We start from the raw sequence: 20707 nt of genomic DNA on the forward strand, positions 1-20707 counted from the left end.
CCTGGCGCTGCTCTGTCCAGTACGTGCGCTCCGCACATACGTGGACAGAACTCGGTGCCTTAGAACCTCAGACCAGCTCTTTGTCTGTTACGGAGGCCAGGAGAAGGGAAACGCTGTCTCCAAGCAGAGGTTATCCCACTGGATAGTGGATGCTATTGTGCTGGCTTATCAGGCTCAAGACCTGCCATGCCCCCTAGGGGTGAGACCTCACTCAACTAGGAGCACAGGCAGGCAGCCTGCTAGCATATGTCCAGCTGGAATATCCGAGTTGCTCACGTTGCTCCTTATATACCCGCTCTGCGAGGCGGAGCTCACAGATGCAAATTCCACAGACCAAGGTACTTTGTGTACCATTGACTCGATTTGTACCCCTCTAAGGTGATTGGGCTCTCGGGCGAGATCCCCATTCGTAACGTCTCCATTCCCTCCTTCAGGGAACGAGGGTTACATACGTAACCAAGACATTTTCTAGTGATGGGAAGTTCGTCTCTTTTCAGAGAGCCGGCTCTTTCGACTCCTGAATGGTATTTAATTTAGGATTTTTTGTAGGGCTTTGTTTTACCATAACTTTGCAAAAATGTATGGTTTGTGTGTTGAAAACCCTTTCATGTGCAGCGTTTTTATGAGAATCCTTATAATTTCCTAATTTTGTGTAATTATTTTGTTACAAAACCATTCTTTTGTTTAATATTTTTATCAAACATTTTATCGCAAATAAATCCACAGAATTAGAACCAAACTCAAGCAAACAGTATTAATGTCCTCAGTGAAGATTGGCATTCAAAAAAATCAGATGCCTCAGCTTTGAAGGACTGATCATATTTATTTTTTCTGTGATTATCTGCCCTGTTTTTGAGAAGATTCTCTCTGAAGGAACTGATGTTAACTTGCAGTGGAGTGCCACTTCACTTCATCCCCCTCTCTGTTTTCACATAATGTTATGATCCCATATACTCACATCTGATTGGCCGCGATGCGATTGCTGACCAATCAAAATAAAGTTCAGCCTTGAGGTAAGCAGCTAAATGCTCGATGCGAGCCGGCTCTTCTAAATCACTACAAAGCATCGGCTCTCAGAGCCACATCCTTTGCGCATGACCCATCACTAAAGTTTTCATAGCTGCTTAGCACAATGCTACATGAGCATGTAACCGCAATAGAGACGACAGTCCAAAATACTGCTTAACAAATTTCTACCGGTTAATTGCGTCTACACATTATTATAATTTTTTTAACAACTTGATTTACAACAAGAAATCTGGATGCTGAAGCAAACCAATTAAGACTTTTATATTGAATTTGTAATATTACAAAGTCTGTTAAAAAGTTTTTGTTCAATATAAAATTATTCTGGAAAATATGATGATAAAGCCATTAAATAAACACACAATATTAACCTCTTGTTGGATTAATGTACATACAGTATAGGACAGATGTATTTATCATGCAGGACAGCTGCATTGTAAATACAGAAGTAATTCAATCCAATTAAATTATAGACAGTTAATTTTCTGACCCTTTATGCCTGGTATTTTCCAATAATGTTTTAAATGAAACACTACGCCATGAAAAGAATGAATTTTGTATGTATCCACTGACTTCAAGGAATTACACCCTTCTTATGAGAAAACATTATCACGAGCAGACAGTTCAAGGTACTGTAACCTCAGGTAGCCTGTGACATTCTTGCTTACCTGTCATGAGTATCAAGGCACACCGCTAAACACGGTGCCCTCATGCCAATATGTTCAATGCTAATTCTGTCTTGATTTTCCATATGAGGAGGTCACCGAAATAATCTCGACACTATATTGTCCTAGACGCACACTTTGAGCTTCTATGCACCATTAACAACATCCAGTAATGCTTCTGCATATGAAGCTCTATTTCATAACTATTTCATTAAACTATTTCATTCTGATTACTGCTTTCTGTGGCATCAGATCAAAGTGTGCAGGATAGTGCTGATTAAGTCTGGCCTTTCACTGTTTATCATTTTTACATTGAGATCATTTTCTATCTGCTTGGGACTTTTGTGGGACCTTTTTTGGGACTGACAGTTTTTCAATTCAGTAGGTTGTATTGTCTACATTTAGTTTATTGCTTACCATAATGAACAGTGTGCACGTTGAAAGAAAAAGCTTTGCTGTTTTTTTTAGTTCTTTCTAAATAAATTAAGAGTTATCATTTGTGCAGACTTGCATTAACATAAACACTCAATCAAGCTTTGTCTTGCACGGTAGCTAAAATATGTGCATTTGACTTTTTTTCTTCCTCCAGCAAAGAGGCCGCATGAAATTTTATCATCATATGTAAAATAAGCAATTAATATACTTGTAGTGAATTTATGAGTATAGTAACAACAAAGCAAAAAAACACTAAAATAAAAGTTACCCATTTTAACACTATTAGTAAATGTAGATGTACAACAACAGGGTAAATACTGCAACCCTGCCTCTGATTGGTAGCCTAATCAATAACTAAATCAGTTATCAGGGAATGTGTTTTTTTTTTTTTTTTTTTTTTTTTTTTACATACAGGTCCACATCTTTAGTCTCTGCAATTTTTCAATAAAGAAATGCATGCATATGCACTCTAAACACACAGAAAACTTTCTCAATGTGTGTTTCTATCAACCAGAGGTCCCCTGACAGCATCTTTGAGGTTCATTTAGACCATGAACCCATTCAGGAGGTTCATGAAACAAAATACTTGGGGATAATCTTGGATAGACACCTGAAGTTTCAAAGTCAAGTAAATCATGTTTGCAGGAAAGTCAAATCAAATCTGAACTGTTTTCGTTTTATTAGAGGAGAGTTGTCACATCACGCGGCTTTATTGTTTATGCACGCAATGTTTTTTTCACATCTGTCATACTGTATAACAGCATGGTCACAAACATCAGTCTCTTTATATAAACAGGCAATTAAGATATTTGACAAAAAACCAATGAGATGGCATCATTGTGATATCATACAAAAGCATAAGCTTTTTACTTTTGAAAATGTTGTAAATTTTAGTATTTTGAAATTGACTTTTAAATGTATGAATAACTGTGTGTCACCACTGTTCTCTGGCCTCAATGGAGAGGCGTCAGCAGAGCCTCAGTTAGTGGGCATTCTGTGCTCCCGAAGTTTAGAACATCTTTTGGACAGTCTAGCTTCTCCTTCAGAGGGGCTACACTATGGAACTCTCTTCCTACTGGATTAAAATTGCAGAACAATATTAACATCTTCACCAGAGAGCTCAAACAGTGGCTTAAATTGGGCCAAAGTTGTTCCCATGTGTAAATTGTGCCGTGTTTTGTTTAACAATTGTGTTTTTTTCTGTTGTAAAAGCCCCTATGGACAGGTGTTGAAAATTAGCACATGTGCTATAACACTTTAAACAAATGCATCTGGTTTGTCCAATGTTATTGCTATGTCCATATGAAATAAATAAATAATAAAATAAAAAAAATATGCATGTAGGCATAAGACACTAGTTTGCATGCCGGTAGAAAACAATTGACTCGTGTCTCCTCTGCGTGCTTAAAAGAAAGAGGAAATCACACAAACAATTTCATTTCCACACTTAATTCAAATAATGAAACATCACCCTGCTACTGTACTAAAAACTTGATATTAACACACAGGTGATGAGAGACAAATATATTAACAACCTAACTGAAATAGGCATCATTCACACGCAGCCGCTGCGCAAATATTGCGAAGCAAACTTCACGTTGGAAAATAGATTCAAAAGTTTGCCAGTATGCAGCCGCAACGCAGTGCAAGTGCGTAAACAAAAACGTTACATTTTGCGACAGCCTTAAGAGAAATAATAAATATACTTACTTGAGCCAAGGAAACAATCCGTAAACCTTCGGAAACAGCTTGTGGAAGGCGGACCATCTTCCATGTCTGACCACAAGCGAGTAATGATTACTCTTGATATGATATGCGTCTAGTTTATTGTCGACCGGCTGTTATAAATGAAACGATCCGACCCTGAACCCCCGGATGACATCAAAGCGCGTAAAGTCTATAAGACGCTATAGAATGCCGTGTTTTACGCACGCCGTCCGCGCACTGTAGTATCGACGTCCAATATGTACAATGTTGACAAATGAAGCCAGGAGTCGAAGAGGGAGCCAGCCGTAGAACGGCGCAGAGAGCGGCGGCGTCGCGTATCTCCTCCCCGGCTGCGCCGCACTCTGGCGCAGCTGCTCCGCTCCGGACTGCTGTAGTGTGTTTTCCCACCGTTCAGGGGGGGGAATGGGGGCGTCATTTCACACGGTTGGACATCCTCTTATGTTATAGTGTCGAGGCAGGATGTTGGATAATTCATATGAAAGCAGCGTCTAAGTACAAATGGGTGTTTATAAGTGCTTCCACTAGAGGCCATTCTTCGCTATAAAGAGATGTCGGTGCATTTCGGGTTCTTCTGAGTACAGAAGTTTCTTTAGGGTCTATTTCAAAGTCCCTGAGAGTATTTTAACACAGGTAATATCGTTGGTGCGTAAAAATCAATCTGTCCGGAGCCATAAACGACCTCCTATATTGTGATGATGCAGGCAGCAGATCTGGAGAAATCAACTATTTGCTGCTGCGGACTGACGCGCTCTGACGATAGCACTCGTCAATGACTGCGTGTGAGAGAGAGAGAGAGCGAGAGAGAGAGTGTGTGTGTGTGTGTGTGTGAGAGAGAGAGAGAGAGAGAGAGAGAGAGGAGAGCGAGAGAGAGAGTGTGTGTGTGTGTGTGCGCGCGTGTGTTTGTGTGTGAGAGAGAGAGAGAGAGAGGGGAGAGCGCGCACTCGTGTGTTGTGTGGATGGAGAGCAAACCTTTGTTTTTCGTTTTGGCACAGTTTACTAATGACAAAATACTCCTGCAGGAACGACGTTTTTCTTTCCAAAAATGTATATTTATGTAAATATAAACTACAATTAGACTACTGTATATATATATTATGATTTTTTTAATGTGATTCAGGACAGCTTATTTGATTTCTGTTTGTTTGTACACTTTTGTTAAAAACCTTTGTGCATAATTATATCAAATTATCTGTATATTGTCCAAATGTATCACATCCATCACAGTATCAATTACAGCTCGGGTAATATTTAAACTCCAACAGTGGGCTAATAGTCTTTTGATTATAGACCCTAAAGAATCTATACATTTCTTGAAATACTTTAGGTGATTCAAGCTACAGAAAAGACAGCATTTACTAGTTTGCATTTGCCAAATTCATGCAAACAAATAAAATAAAATCTCTAAATCTCTGTTCTCATTGGTGTTTTATCATTTTGAGTCAATAATGCACCTTCACCTTTGTCATGTTTCAGTTCTTTGCTCCAGTATGGCATGCACAAGTTTGCAGCACAGTCCTTTGTAATTAGGGAGTATGGTTTCTTTTCCAGAATCCTTTTCTACCCTGAGGTTTATTCAAAGGATTTCCTGTATCATTTTGACGTCCCATTGACGTCTGTCGGACCCCAAACTTTCCAAAACATAGAAATATTTCTTCATCCGGCGACTGAGCATTCAGTTTCTTGAGTCAGTGAAGAAAAAAAAGGCCTTGCATATTGTTTCTTCATCTGGTAAGAACTGTGCATTTTCAGACATGGTTAATCTATTGACTTGTATTTAATTTATTAAAATACTTAAGTTAGAGCAACAAGTTTGAGAACAAATAAATGTCTTTGCAATGTGACTCCTGTTAAAACAGCTTCAGGATGCTTTCTGGATTGTATGTCAGTGTGAACATCACTGGAGAAGATTCACATTAGGAGGGAACACAGTCAATTTAAACTTAAATAAAATAGGTCTTTCAAACCACTTCCTCGTTTTTACTATGCACCCACACTGTAAATAGTGTATACCCTGACAGAGTAAATTACAGGGTAATAACCGTATGAAGTAACCTGTCCTGTAACACAGTAAGACACCACATCAGAGGAGACCAACAGTGACGTGGATGGGGAGCTCAGGGCTGATCCGTTAACACAATGTAAAGCAGGAATGTCAGTCGGGACTTTGTGGACAAGACATAAAAAGAGTCATTTTACAGCTACCTCTTTTTCCCATTCTAACCACCCAGTGTTTAGAGCCTGAAGGCAGAGGAAATATCACATAATATCACAGACCAGACTGCAGTTATGTCATGTGGCTTTAAGGGATTTCCTAAGCTCTGTATGTTCAAGTGGTATTACTCCTAACATCAACAACCTTGTGCTGGAAATATAATATTTGAAAGGCACATAATTGTACTGGGATCCTGTAAAAAAAAAAAAAAAAAAAAGACATTTTATCTAATGTATTTTTTTTTTTTTTGTATAAAATGTTTCCGTATTTAAAAGTAATATGTCTCGGAAATACAGTGTTGTGCTAAAATTATTTTAATGGACTGCAATGATTTTTTAAAAGATTGTTTTGCTTATAGTTTATTAGGATTTTTGTGTTAAATAAGAAAAACGCAAAGCAGAAGGTAGATCCCACTATTATGTTATATTTTGTTAATATAAAATTCAAAACATGTAACAAACATAATGTTTGTGTTAGTTAAAATATGTTAGACAGTCCATTCTGAGATTAGCATTTACGAAAGTAAAATACTATTATGCAAACAATTATATTTCAAGTACATTTTGAATTTTAAATGTAGAGCTCCATCACTTCTAAGTTTTAGCATAAGACTGGAGGTACTGTTTTTGATTCTTTTAGACTGCAGAGAAAAGTTACTACTTGCTTGTAATTCATTTGAAGAATGGTATCATGAAACACTGTGAAAGGCTTTCAGGGAAGGAGAGTGACATTAATTTGGTTAAAACGTCTCTATGGTGTTTTTTTATTGTATTTTTCCACTCTCATTCTGCAGTCCTTTACAGGAATTGGAACTGAGGTACCAAACAACCCTGTTTGCTACTCCGGTGTTATTGCAGAATCGAATTTAAGTGTTTAAGGAAGTTGACTTAAAATTCTAAGAAACTAAATGATAAATTATGCATTTTGCATTACACAATTGTGTTGTGTTTGAGGGTTAAAGTATGTCTGTAAATTAACAGATAATGTCAGAAAATCATCAGTACCTTTTTTCATTTTTTCGACATATTTTTTCCTACAGTGTATATTTAATGTATTTATTTAATTTCAATGTATTTTAATGTACACATTCTAATCTAATTTCTGATCTTAAGATATTCCAACCTTAATGATGTAATGACCAAACTTATAAAGATGTACAGTATTGCTAAATATTAATTGAATAACAAATTAAACAATACTGTGAAATTATTTGTCTGTTAAATAAACGGTAAATGCATTTCTTTAAATTGCAGTAAAGCTATTTCCTGATCCTGCAATTCGAATTCAGATTCCATTTAAACATTCACCAAAGTGGTAAAATGTGTCATTAAGAGATTCCTTGGAGATTTTTTTTTACCTGAATTTGAAGGTATAAATCATGTATATAGCTTGTTGTTTATTTTCAGATTTAGATATTATGTTTTTTTTTTCTCTTATTTTTTATTCATTTTATTTTTTCAGGTTGTGGACAATTCAATTCAATTGTAAATTCAAATGCAGAATTTTGCCTAAACCTTCTTTACAGATACTGTACACCCACATGCACATGTTCCTAAAAATGCACATATTACTTTGAACTACTTTACGTATTGCTTTGCAAGGTTACAGGCTTCTACTGCAACCTTTAAACACACACAGCCACAGACACACAGACTCTCTCTCTCTCTCTCCCTTTCTTTAAATGTCTGCTGTGACAATCCACAGGACAGCCGGGGCATTGACGTCAGAGACAGGCCTATGAAAAAAATGGGTCCCTGGATGCTTGAGGGAACTTATACTTATCTTCACAGCTAGGAACTATTTCAGCAACGATGATAAGAGGCAAGCATTTAGCCCCTATTTACACCGTGTCTGAAAAGAAAACCCCAGAATGCATCCAGACTACAATGACCTGCATGCCAGTGCGTTCGTACACACATTGTTTGTCGTTTGCATATTATTAATGTTCTAGTTTCATCTGAACATGACCTGATCATCTGATTTTTCCCTGGACAGTTTTGCCTCTGTAAAAAAGCTCTACTTTACTTTTTTATTTGTTTATGCAAATAGCTGGCACTGTATGGAATTCTGAAACATGTTCAATCTCAGTGATCACTGGTTAAACAAGGCTCACAGATGTACTGTTATGCATATTGAGATTAGAGTGACATTAGGGCAGCGTTATAGTGTTGCGTGAGCAGTGCTGTAAAGAGAAAATGAGCGGAAGGTACCACAGGTCCAGAACACGGGGGGAGACACCACATTCATCTCTTTCTGCCCACCATCATTAAACCAATCTATGACAGGACCAACAAAAGAATAATTATCTTTTCAATATTTGTCTCAATCAATATGATTAATTTTTCTTGGTCTTTGGCTCTTTTGGCTTGGGCCAGCATCTGCCTAGCAACCACAAAGAATATCCTAGCAAGTGCAAAGGGGGTGTCAAAGTTTGACACTGTTGCAGAAATAAATTCAATCAACACTGAACTAAATTGAGATGAACAAGGCCAATAATTTTTTTCTGTGAAATTTCTTTTTACCTCTAAATTTAATGATTCATAATCAATAATTTTTTAAAATATATTTTTTCTGTTTATTACTGTTTTTAGGCAATTTATATTGTATAAAGTGCTGTGTAAATAAATGTTATATAAATTGACTTGAATGAACAATGACCACTCATATTTTCAGTAATGCTTTATTTTAATGTGACATACTGTAGTTCCCTCGTTCTGCTCCTACCAAACTGCTTCAGGTTGGACGAGTTCAGGGTGCTCTAGGGAGCTTCTTATGTTGGCTTACAGCAATTCAGTGGTGGTCATTCCTGTGTCGATTTGGTTCTGCACCTTAGGCTGTACTACCCCCTGTTGTGCTGCAAACGGCCCTCCTTTCTTTCCGGAGATGCATGAGGAGCCCACCAGGTCATGGATGGCACCTTTTACTGCCGGAAACCGATTTGCTGGTTCCTCGACGGTGGCGCAGCTAGGGGGTATACAGTGCCCCCCCCCACCACCCCAGTGGAGCAGTCGGTTGCAGTTGTGTTGTGTCCTAATATCGCGTTCACCTGGCAGGCTGAACCGTGCCTCGTCTGGCCTGTCCGGCAATGCTAATACGGCCTATGGAGAAGCTGCCTCCACCAAGGGACTGAAGGTTGGTTTCTATCTGCCACACCACCTATCCTGTCCCTTAACATCACTGAACTTCCAGGAATTATTTGCTGCAATATCTGGTGGAACACATAATTTTTCATTACATATACCAACAAAGAGCTCAAAGTGATAAAGCAATCAGTAAGCTTCTATAGAAGCTGTGCACCAGTGATTTCTACTTTATTCTCAAAAATTTTGTTTAATTTACAAATTCACAGTGAACTACACTACCCATAATCCTGAAGAGAGATTCACCAATCAGAAGTCACTGCTGCCATGGAAAAAGAAGTCAGGAAAAAAGCTGAACAGAAACTGACCACTCCTGTGACACATTTGTAATGATGCAAGGGAGTGCAATTTGAAGAAATATTAATATTAAATATATTATAATAATGTTATAATAATTTATTTACTAATAGTTATGGTGACATACTATTGATTACTATCTGAGGAGATACTCCCTGAATCACAGTGCGGTTTCCATCCATCTAGGGGAACAACTGACATGATCTTTTCTGCTCGCCAACTACAAGAAAAGTGTCGGGAACAGGCACTGGCTCTGTATATGGCCTTTATAGACTAGACAAAGGCCTTTGACTCCGTGGATAGGCAGACACTGTGGAGCATACTATCAAAGTATGGATGTCATGCTAAATACATCTGTGTACTGAGGCTACTGCATGACGGCATGTCAGCCACAGTGCTCAATAGTGGCTCTAAAGCTGAGCCATTTACCGTAGAAACTTGGCTCAAACAGGGATGTATCATTGCACCTACCCTATTTGCCATCTTCATTGCAGCCATACTCCACCTTACTGGCCAAGAGTTGCCACAGGGGATCCCAATCCTTTACAGGACTGACAGCAGGCTCTTCAACCTTAACAAGTTAAAAGCCAAGAGCAAAGTCAGAAATACCACCATCATAGAGCTGCAATACGCCGATGATAACGCTATCGCAGCACACTCTCCTGAAGACCTCCAGGACATCCTAAATGCCTTTGGCAAGGCATACAGAGCCCTGGGTTTGGTCTGGAACATCAAGAAAACTCAGGTTCTGTATCAACCACCACCCAACCAGCCATCACTCCAGCCTATCATCAAAGTGGATAACACCACTCTGGAAAGCGTGGACCACTTCCCCTACCTTGGCAGCATTCTCTCTTCCAAAGCTGATATAGACTGTGAAGTTAACCAACGCCTAAGCTGTGCCAGCGGAGCCTATGCCAAACTCAGGACAAGAGTCTTTGATGACCGAGACCTGAGGGCTCAAACCAAGGTCCTGTTTTAAAAAGCTGCGATTCTCCCAACTCTGCTGTACGGAGCGGAATCTTGGACCACCTACAGCAGACACCTGAGAGCACTGGAATGATTCCATCAAAGAGCCTTAAGAAAAATCCTGAGGATCAACTGGGAAGACAGACGTACAAACTCCAGTATTCTGGAGGAAACGAATATGCCCAGCATCACTACCACCATAATGCAGCACCAACGCCGATGGACAGGACATGTCATCCGCATGCCCAACAACCGTCTCCCTAAGCAAATCTCCCAGCTAAAAGAAGGACAGTGAGCTCCTGGTGGGCCAAAGAAACGCTTTAAGGACAATATCAAAACCAGCCTGAAAAAGTTTAACATCATGTCCGGCAACTAGGAGAATCTCGCTTTAAACAGGGACTACTGCAGAAAAGCAGTGCAGGAAGGTACAGCAAACCACGAAACAGAACTCCGCCGTGCCGCAGATGTAAAGCGGCAACAACGCAAGGACAAACAGAGAAAGGCTCCACCACCACACATCACCTCAACTTTCCAATGCCCACATTGCACCAGAATCTGTGGATCACAGATCGGCCTCTACAGCCACCTGAGGATCCACAAATAAGGCGACCCGACGGAGAGGACAGTCATACTCGTTTCAAGTGACCGCCGAAGAATAGTTATGGTATATGATACCATTGTTGTTGATTTGATTATACATTCACAGTGATGCATGTGATGAGTTTCAATGCATCAAATTATTTAAGTACATGTGATTCATCTCTAACCTGGTTGGTACACCTCTATGGCTCTTTTACTTAAGAATTTGTGGACATCCCTGAGAAGAAAATTGATGAGGAAAAATACTTCCAGATCCAAGTCTCTGATGTGATCAACTAAGCTCCAAAAAACAGAGAAAAACTTAAGTATCAATGTCAATTCCGCCATGAGTGCTTGCAGAATCCACAGTAGCTAAAGTCTCAGGAGGAGAAAAAGCTAGCCTCAGTGTTTAAGCTATTGCCATTTGTTTATTTTTATTTTTTTATTGCATTGCATATATATATATATATTTATTTATTTATTTATTTATTTGTATTTTTTTATAAGACACAACTGCATATGTATGTGAGTGGCCAAAAAAAAAAATTGTCTGAAAAATCTATGTTAGTTAGCCGGTACACAAAATGCATGGGCATTTCCATTATATTTATTTATTTATTTTGCATATTACTTCTTCCTCCTTATATACTTTCCATTTTATACTTAAAGGGTTAGTTCCCCCGAAAAATGAAAATTATATTATTAATAACTAACCCTCATGTCGTTCTCAACCAGTAAGACCTCCGTTCATCTTCAGGACACAGTTTAAGATATTTTAGATTTAGTCCGACAGCTCTCAGTCCCTCCACTGAAACTGTGTGCTCGGTCTACTGTCCATATACAGAAAGGTAAGAAAAACATCATCAAAGTAGTCCATGTGACATCACAGGGTCAGTTAGAATTTTTTTGAAGCATCGAAAATACATTTTGGTCCAAACATAGCAAAAACTATGACTTTATTCAGCATTGTCTTCTCTTCCGTGTCTGTTGTGAGAGAGTTCAAAACACAACAGTGCAGTGATATCCGGTTCGCGAACGAATCATTCGATGTAACCGGATCTTTTTGAAGCAATTGTGATAATTGTGTAAACAATTAGGAAAACTGCATTTCTTGTTGTGTGTTTAACTAACCAAGCAGTTATCAGTTTATAGTTATATTATACCGCGTGCTTTTGACAGTGCATATGCACAACTAACATTTGTCATCTCAGTCTTAAACTCTCCCAGTTTATTGTTTTTGCTTTTATCTTTGGATCCTCGGCCATTTTCTCACCATGCTTCTGTCTTTTGGTCTTATTTCCATGCTGTTGGAAAGCGCATATCCTACATGATCTTTGCTCGCTAACTTGACTAAAACCAGTGAAAATAAGAAAGGGCTTTGTCGCACATTAGCTTCATTAGGCAAGTCGAGTCTGAGCATCAGAGACAAAGGACAGAGGAGGGGGGAGCCTTGCCTCTCCCATTTTAAACAGCTTCAGTGCTTTTCCATACAGACTCCAGGAATATTGTATCAGTGGTCTGGATTACAAAAAGCAGAAGCTGATTTCTTGCAGTTCACCTTAGTCAGGAGAATTTTGTCACCACTGAGTTCAGCTGAGACCTGAACCCACACGTGGTGGCTGAATGTCAGACAGTTCTCATCATCAATTACCCTCCGAACACCTGATACTGTTTTCCCTAAACATTCTCTTTCGACGTCACTGTGACACACTCTGATGATGGAGGATATGGAGGATGAAACACACACTTACAATCCTGCATGTGACATCCATTGAGACCGGTGACCTGGAATTTCAGAGATGCTGTTCTGAACCTGAATCATTGCCCTCATTAACTCTAAGAGCATATTACAATGATGAGTATGACACACGTCACCATCTCCTGGGCTCTCGTGAAGGGGGAAAAACACAAACACACACACACACACACACACACAAAACTAGCACTGGATTTAGGCACTATATATTCCACACTGTGGTCTGCTGACGTCAGTGAGAGATGAATAAAAAGAGCTCACCGTGCTGTAACATCAAAGCTCGCACAATTACAGCTCCACACATTCTCTTTCTTCACACTTCTTCCTAACCATGTGACATTAAATCAAGCACACATACACACGTAACACACCCCTGTTCACTGAAACACACATTATACAGTTTTCATGTCTTCCTTCTAACCCTCTTTGGACATACTAATAGTTTGGATCGCACAACAATCACAGAACAGTACAATCAGAATATGTAACTTCTTGTTCTTGTTTGCTCATTCTTTAATATAATAAAACACACACACACACACACACACACTCACAAATACAAATACTGATATGAAAACATTATATATATATATATATATATATATATATATATATATATATATATATATATATATATATATATATATATATACATATATACATACATACATATTAATTGCTTATACACACCAAAATTGTTCTATAACTGGTGTTATTTTTCAATAGTCCAAAATAAGTACAATAAAGTGCATCCATACATCATTAAAAGTGTCCAGCGCGGCTTAGGGGGGGTTAATAAAGGCCTCCTGTTATGGGTGCATTTTTGTAAGAAAAATAAATGAAAATATAATTTATTTTATAAACAGCTGGACCCGTGTTTACAATAGAACGCTGTTCCGGTGGATGTCGTGGGACGTAGCATAAGTTCCAGTAAGAATATGATAGTCTCGCGGGAACCAACATTTGTTTACAGTAGTACTTACTTACTTTAGCAAAAGAAAACCAGTCTCTTCTTGGCTTATATCGCTATGTCCTCCGTCATCCTCCTGAACTGTGTTATTGTGAGCCTGCGTACAACAGATAGCGGAACCTAAAGCTTACTGTTTATAAAGTTTGAAATATGGATATTTTTCATACAGTAATGCATTGATTCAAGAGCTACAGCAGGTCCAAGAGCAATGTTGGACACTTTTTATTATGGATGGATGCGCTTTAGTTGACGTCTTTTGGACTATTGTAAAATAATACCCATTTAAGCCATTATAAAGCTTGGTAGAGCCAGGACATCCAACTGGATTCTTCTAAAAGAAGAAAGTCATATACACCTTGAATGGCTTGAGGGTAAGTAAATTATGAGCATTTTGGGTAATATATCCCTTTAAAAACTGTAATAAACATAATCTTAAGTATTTATAAACGTATAATAATTTTAAATGATCTTACACCTTCTGTATAAATGTTGTGTTGTGGAACAAAATAAAATATTATTGTGTGTTACTGTTAACAATTTCTGCTGCTTCTTTTAATAAGTGAGAAAGTATTCTCTTATTCAGTAATTAAGTTAAATTATTACATTTTGTTTACCTTAAGTTGTTCTGAACCTGGAATATTAATTTCATTTGAAGTGACTAAAATCAGCTTGATTAAACCATGTAGGATTACACTTAATACACTAAAATTCAAAAGTTTGGAGTTGGTAAGATTTTTTATATTTATTAATCAATAACGCAGTAAAAACAGTAATATTGTGAAATATTAATTTTCAAAGAGCTGTGATGCAAGGCTGAATTTTCAGCATCATTACTCAAGTCTTCAGTGTCACAAGAAACAATTCTAATACTGTGTGCTGATTTGCTGCTCAAGAAACCTGTATTGCTATCAACAAAGTTGTGCTGTTTTACTGTTTTGTGCTGTTTTCAGAATTATCTGATGAATAGAAAGTTAAAAGAACAGCATTTATTTGAAATAACAAACAAATCCTTGGAAAGTTAAGGGTGTTCTATGCTTAACACAAACTTGGGTTGCGGGACGATCTCAGAATAATGCATTTATTCTGCTGCAGTGAATTGCCTCTGTCTAATTTAAATTCCTCAAATGCCAGCCCTATGCCAGCACAATAATTGCAAAGAAAATACACATGGATAATGACTGTCCTGTTAATGCCATTAGATGTTTCTAAAGAAGTAGAAGTTCCTCCCCAGACAGCAAGCAGTTTCGGCCCAGGTCTGGCCCATATCTGGCCCACATGGATTTCATGCGGGCCAGATGTGGGCCGGATCTGGGCCAACACTATGTTGCTGTCTGGGTCTAGAAGTTGAGGTTTTGAAGCCAGAAGATAGACTTTATTATCAGAGATATAATGATAATGAAGCCGAGAGACTCTTCAGAGAATCTGTCGGATCTGTCTTTGCATACTCTTTATACAGGTTTCCATAAACAATACATATCATTCAGGCCAGAGTCTATATCTCCTCATGTCAGCATAATATTAGTAACACAAAGAGGTCCCAGTTCATCACACGTCAGCACAAGATCATCACATGTTTTCTCTGAATGGCAGCTCATCATATTTGAGCACACAGTTAAAAACATGACAATAATAGTAGAATTTCTTCAATATTATATTATCAAATTTTCTCAAAAGGTTTTTTTTTTTTGCTCCTGCGCTGACCCAAAAATCTCCACTTCAGTAGCACCTACACCAAACTTTACATCTATATTTTGAATGTTTGTTTTTCTAAAATTTGCCTGATTTTATTCAACATTTTACTCCTAAAACGTGACATCAGCTGATTTATGGAGTGATGAAAAGAAATATCCAAAATCACCTCTGTACTACAAACCTTTGATTTGAATATGTCGATAAAATGAAAGGAGAATTATGAAACTGGCTTTATCCAGTGTTCAGATTTTTTATCTGCAAATGTGTGCAAATTAGTGCATATTTAATTAGACAATTCCTCATTTGCACATTTAAACATAACATTTAAAAAAAATAAACCTTGAGTTTGTAATTCTTAGTTAATAGTCAATCAGCTGGGGAAGCACAGTACGGTGATATCCCAGGAACACATTGTGTTTTGTACTATGGTTTACTCTTGATCTTTAATACTTTGGCACTGCTAAAATTGTTGGCTCATGTACAGTATGACGGATTGCTGCTGCCCTTTCTCTTTTGTAAGTTGATTTGGATATATTTGTGTTAAATAATTGTAAAAAAGTAAACACAGAACTATGAAATAAGTATAAAATATTTAGATTCATAATTTAATAGTAAAAACAGTGCAAAATAAAAATATTTTCATATACCCAGTTAAATAGTATCGCTGATTTAGAGTGTTGTAACACTTTTATTTTAAAATAGTAAAGTTGATGGAGAATATTGAAATTCAAATAGAAATATTACAACTAGTAGTAAATATTTTTGTAACGAAATTAAATCAAAATATGTATTTGGATTTGGGATATTTTCATACCTGAACCACACTATTCATTGTTTTGTCTTTTTTTCTTTCTTTCTTTTATATTGGTTATATTAACTTTCATAATCTAATAAAAGTCTAGTCTTCTATAGTAAATGTGTGCATGATAAGTGTGATGGTGGATGTCATTGTTTCTACGGTGCTGACAAGAGTAATGTCATCTAGCGGTAATGTTTAAATAAGCCACTTTTCTTTTCTTGGTAAAAAAAAAAAAATATATTATTTTCTGTTGATGACATAAAAAAAACCCTATCACATTATGTTATAAATTACTAGTTTCTCATTTAGCTAGTTTATGCCTTTAATTCTTTTCCACATCTCGGGTTTACTGCACCACTGATGGTGTCTGACAGAGAGGGACTAACATTTGATAAACATTTCGAAATAAATGTAATATAAAGGTTATTTTAAAAATACATTTCTAAATGTTAATCTTTCACAGACCCCCAAATTAAATTTAAAATGTGTTGTTCTTTTCATACTGAAAAACCCTGTTCCTCATGTATTTCTGTGTTTTGTATGTTTTTATGACTCAGTTCATCTACTGGCTGAGACTGTCTGTGCTGGTTGTTCTGCATGGGTCTGCATGAGGTTGCTTTGGTGCTCAGGTTTCCCCCACAGTCCAAAAATATGCAGCACTAAACTATTAGTAGATGTGAAAGCAGCTGTGAGTTGCTTCCAGAAAAATTCACTGCCAGGAAAATTAATGGACAGCATCTTATATATGGAGAGAAATGGCCACAAAATCACCAAAGATTGAGATATGACTGAATGGGTAACGGGTGATTAGTAAAGTATCATGTTTCAAGTATCAAGGTTTCAATACAAATATTAATCAGCAAAAACTGTTTTCAGCATTGAAAATAATATCTATTATTAATAACTGAGCACAACATTAGTGTATTTGAATAATTTCTGAATGTGACACTGAATACTGAAAATTCATTTTTGAATCATAGAAATAAATTAAAAAAATATATATATAAAATAGAAAAGTCTTATTTTAAATTGCACTAATATTTCACAGTATTACTGTGTTAACTGTATTTGGTCATATATGTATGTATGTATGAATAGATAGATAGATAAATGTTAGACAGATGTTATGTAGTGTGTATTGGTTCATGTGTGAGATCATGATGGACATGGAGCGCTGTGTACAAGTCTGCTTACAAGCCTGCTACACAGATGCCGCGCTCCACAGGCTAAAGGAAGTGCCCTCTTTCCTGTCCGTGCTAGCCAAGGGAAACTCACGTTCTGACTCACTCTCACAGAATACGGCCAACAAACCTGCTGCTGGGTCACGCATTGTGTGCAAACAGCATGACAGTGCTCTCCCAGTCACCCCGAGAGATTTGACACAGCGACACGGAGCCATGCTAGCTGCAAAGTTTAGCTTGTGTTGGTTTAGTTTGGTGCAGGAATTAACATCAAATATGCTTATGGTGAATTTGGTAAGATGCAAGCAGTAAACAAAATATGAATCGGGATAATACATTTCCATGTAAATACCATCTGAGAGGCTTACATTCTTGAAAGGCTCACATCAACACAACATGTTGTGCAGAGCATTGCATGCATGGACTGCTGCTAATAAGATGCATTATAAATGTAATGTGTTTTTTTTTAATGCCATGACACTATGAAAGAATCCAGTGTTTATAATTTATTCAAGCAATGATAGACGTTTCGTGCTTGACAACAAATGATTTAATTCCTGCTGTGGGAGCCAAACGAGGCTCCTACGTGGTTTTTGGACTCCACCTCCAAGTCATTGTCTTTCTCATGCATAAAATGTGGCCTTAAAATACAGTGGTTTATATCTAAACAGACTTAAACTTTCCATTAATAAACTTTCCAAATTTTCATATGACATTGAGTACCAGTTAATTTCTACCAGTTTTCTTTCTTATTTACCAGTAGTTTATGCTGGTAAAACATAAATTAAAGCATAGTAATGCTGTTACTATGTTGGAGAAATATGAGGGACCTATTTTTTTTTTTTAAGTCAAAGGTTTTGTGTGATTGGAAGTATGATTTATGTGATTTTGCATGCAGCAAGGGGTGTGTTTTTTTTATGTCAGAGCATCTAAGGTTTTTTTTTTTGGTTTTTTTTTACTCCATCACTGAACAGGTTTCTCTTATGAATGAGTAAATGGAAAATATGGAGTGGAGCTGGACTTTGATTGGTGACATGCGAAGATTGACTCTGATAAATCACAGGTGTGCTGGTATTCAGTACAACCACCCTCTTGTCAAAAAAAATAAGTTTTTTAGAAGCTGTAAAATATTACCAAAAATCCATCATGCAATTCTTATAAGATTGTAACATTATAACTATAAAGTCCTGCCAACCAAGTTATCAGTGTTTTAACTTATCTATCTGTCTATCTATCTATCTGTCTATCTATCTATCTATCTATCTATCTATCTATCTATCTATCTATCTATCTATCTATCTATCTATCTATCTATCTATCTATCTATCTAGCAGTTCACTCCTCTCGGCCAATTAGTTGAGATTGACTTTATTATATCTAATACAAAAGGGTGTTGAAGTATCAATCATTTCTTTACATTTTCAGAGAACCTGATTGAAAATAAGAAGTTAATTTTGAAAATACTGTTTTTATGTTTTGGTTTGTTCATTGTTGGGGTCCCCCAATGGAGAAAAAAAACTGCGTAAGCTGCATGTTAATGTGCTGGTTCAGTTAACATTTTCCTGAAATGCCCTGCCAGTCTGATGGAGGAAACAGCTCATACCTTGTAGAAGGGAATCCTCGCCGCCGCCGTCGTCTGGACTTTTGCGTTTCTTCGACATTGGCGGTCTAATGTGACGTGTTCTCGGTTGTCTGTTTGTTCTTGGCTCAAAACGGATACACAAATGAGAACAATAGACTCTCACGTCTGGACAATGTCTGGACAAGCACATAAAACAGTGCACGATCCCCATTCATTCAGGCATCCACAATTTTTAGTTCTCTCCACTACGAGACAAACGCAACGGGAGCAAAAGTTGGCATGATGCGCGAGTGATGATGCTGGTACAGCAGTGTGAAATAAAAAAGAAAAAAAGAAAAGAAAACGGAAAAACCCTCAGATATGTTAAGCTCCTGGCTTAAATCATAAGAAACAGCGGATTTCCATCTGACAAATGAGAGATGTTGCTACAAAAGTGATTTGCGCATCACGTGTGCCCTGGATTATACTGAAGCAGAAAAGTCCGCATCCACGACAGGTTGCAACTCAGATCGCGCTCGTCTCTTCGCACAAGTACGAACACCCAGGGTGTTGTTGACCTTGTTATTGTGATACACATCAGTACTAACATTTTCAGATATGTTAGATATCTCACTGTCTCCAGTCAGCCGAGGTCGCCTGGCAGCCGGTCAACTTCTTGTAAAGAGGCTGAAAAGACTCACCGTTGTCCGCCACTCTGGGTCCAGTTTAGAGAGCTGGTAGAGGACCAGCCCGTCAAATACTGGACGGACAGAACAAAACATTGTACCTTTGCTCTTTCACAACGACCGTCTGTCCAGCGATGCGTTAGCGATGTAAGGCTCTTCTCAAAACTTCTTCCGGTTGCTAAACCACGGAGTGACCAAACGTTCATGATTTTAGGGCTCTCTTGGTTTTACGTGGCTTAAACTTGTGCGCAGAGGTAGTTTTCGACCCTAAACGTTCTGTGTGTGTTTTGGTGGCACGAAACAGTTTAAGAGTTGTATATAAAGGCAGCAGCTTCATCAGGGCTCCAGCGTTTCCATTCAAGAGGCAGGTGACGTCATGGCCTCCTCCGCAAATGATGCCAAGGCTACAGCAGATGAACTCAAGGATTTTACGCAAGCAAAACAAACTTTATCACTCGAAATTACCCGGTTATTTGTAAACCCGACGTGCGATGGCTCCAAAGCCATAATTAGATTGAAATCAGCGGTCAAATAAAATTAAAACAAAGTTACATCCAGTCAATTACTTTGCTCGCGATAATTACACTGGAGCTAATTTAAACATGCTTTACGTCTCACGTGAGGGAATGTTGTCACGGAAAACGATTTATCAGTTTTTGGAAAACATTTCATGCTTTACCAACACAAATCTTAAATCGAGACATGAAGTAGAATAATAGATAAGCAAGAATATCTTGTAAACACATGCACTCCTTCTCAAATTATTTTTCTTTCCCAGACACGAGCACAATAAATATTCCTATTTATTAACTGATCTTGCATTGCAGAAGTTGCATTTCATGTTTTACTTGATTGATCTGGCAACAGTCTCAGGATTTTAGTGACGTGAAATGACAGCAAGCTGTAACAGAGTTTGGCTACCTTGCCCGAGTTGTTGACAAAAGTAAATAATAATAATAGGCTAATAATAACAACAATAATAATAATAATAATAATAATAATAATAATAAT

General features: G+C 37.6%; 1 protein-coding gene across 2 annotated transcripts in view; it reads right to left on the bottom strand.

Moving 5' to 3' along the window:
* The window catches only part of LOC113113024 (cAMP and cAMP-inhibited cGMP 3',5'-cyclic phosphodiesterase 10A-like), a 126151-nt gene extending 106105 nt beyond the window's left edge, over nucleotides 1–20046 (bottom strand). Inside the window, exon 1 of one of the 2 annotated variants that reach the window (XM_026279126.1) lies at nucleotides 19053–20046. In XM_026279126.1, the coding sequence (XP_026134911.1) occupies nucleotides 19053–19242 (190 nt within the window). In that variant the 5' untranslated portion in view covers nucleotides 19243–20046. Of the gene's footprint in view, nucleotides 1–3836; nucleotides 4625–19052 lie in introns of those variants that run through there. The other variant, XM_026279127.1, reaches the window with a different exon arrangement.
* Between the last annotated feature and the right edge of the window lie 661 nt (nucleotides 20047–20707).

Source organism: Carassius auratus, chromosome 13 (genome assembly GCF_003368295.1).
Source record: "Carassius auratus strain Wakin chromosome 13, ASM336829v1, whole genome shotgun sequence".
NCBI lineage: Eukaryota > Metazoa > Chordata > Actinopteri > Cypriniformes > Cyprinidae > Carassius > Carassius auratus.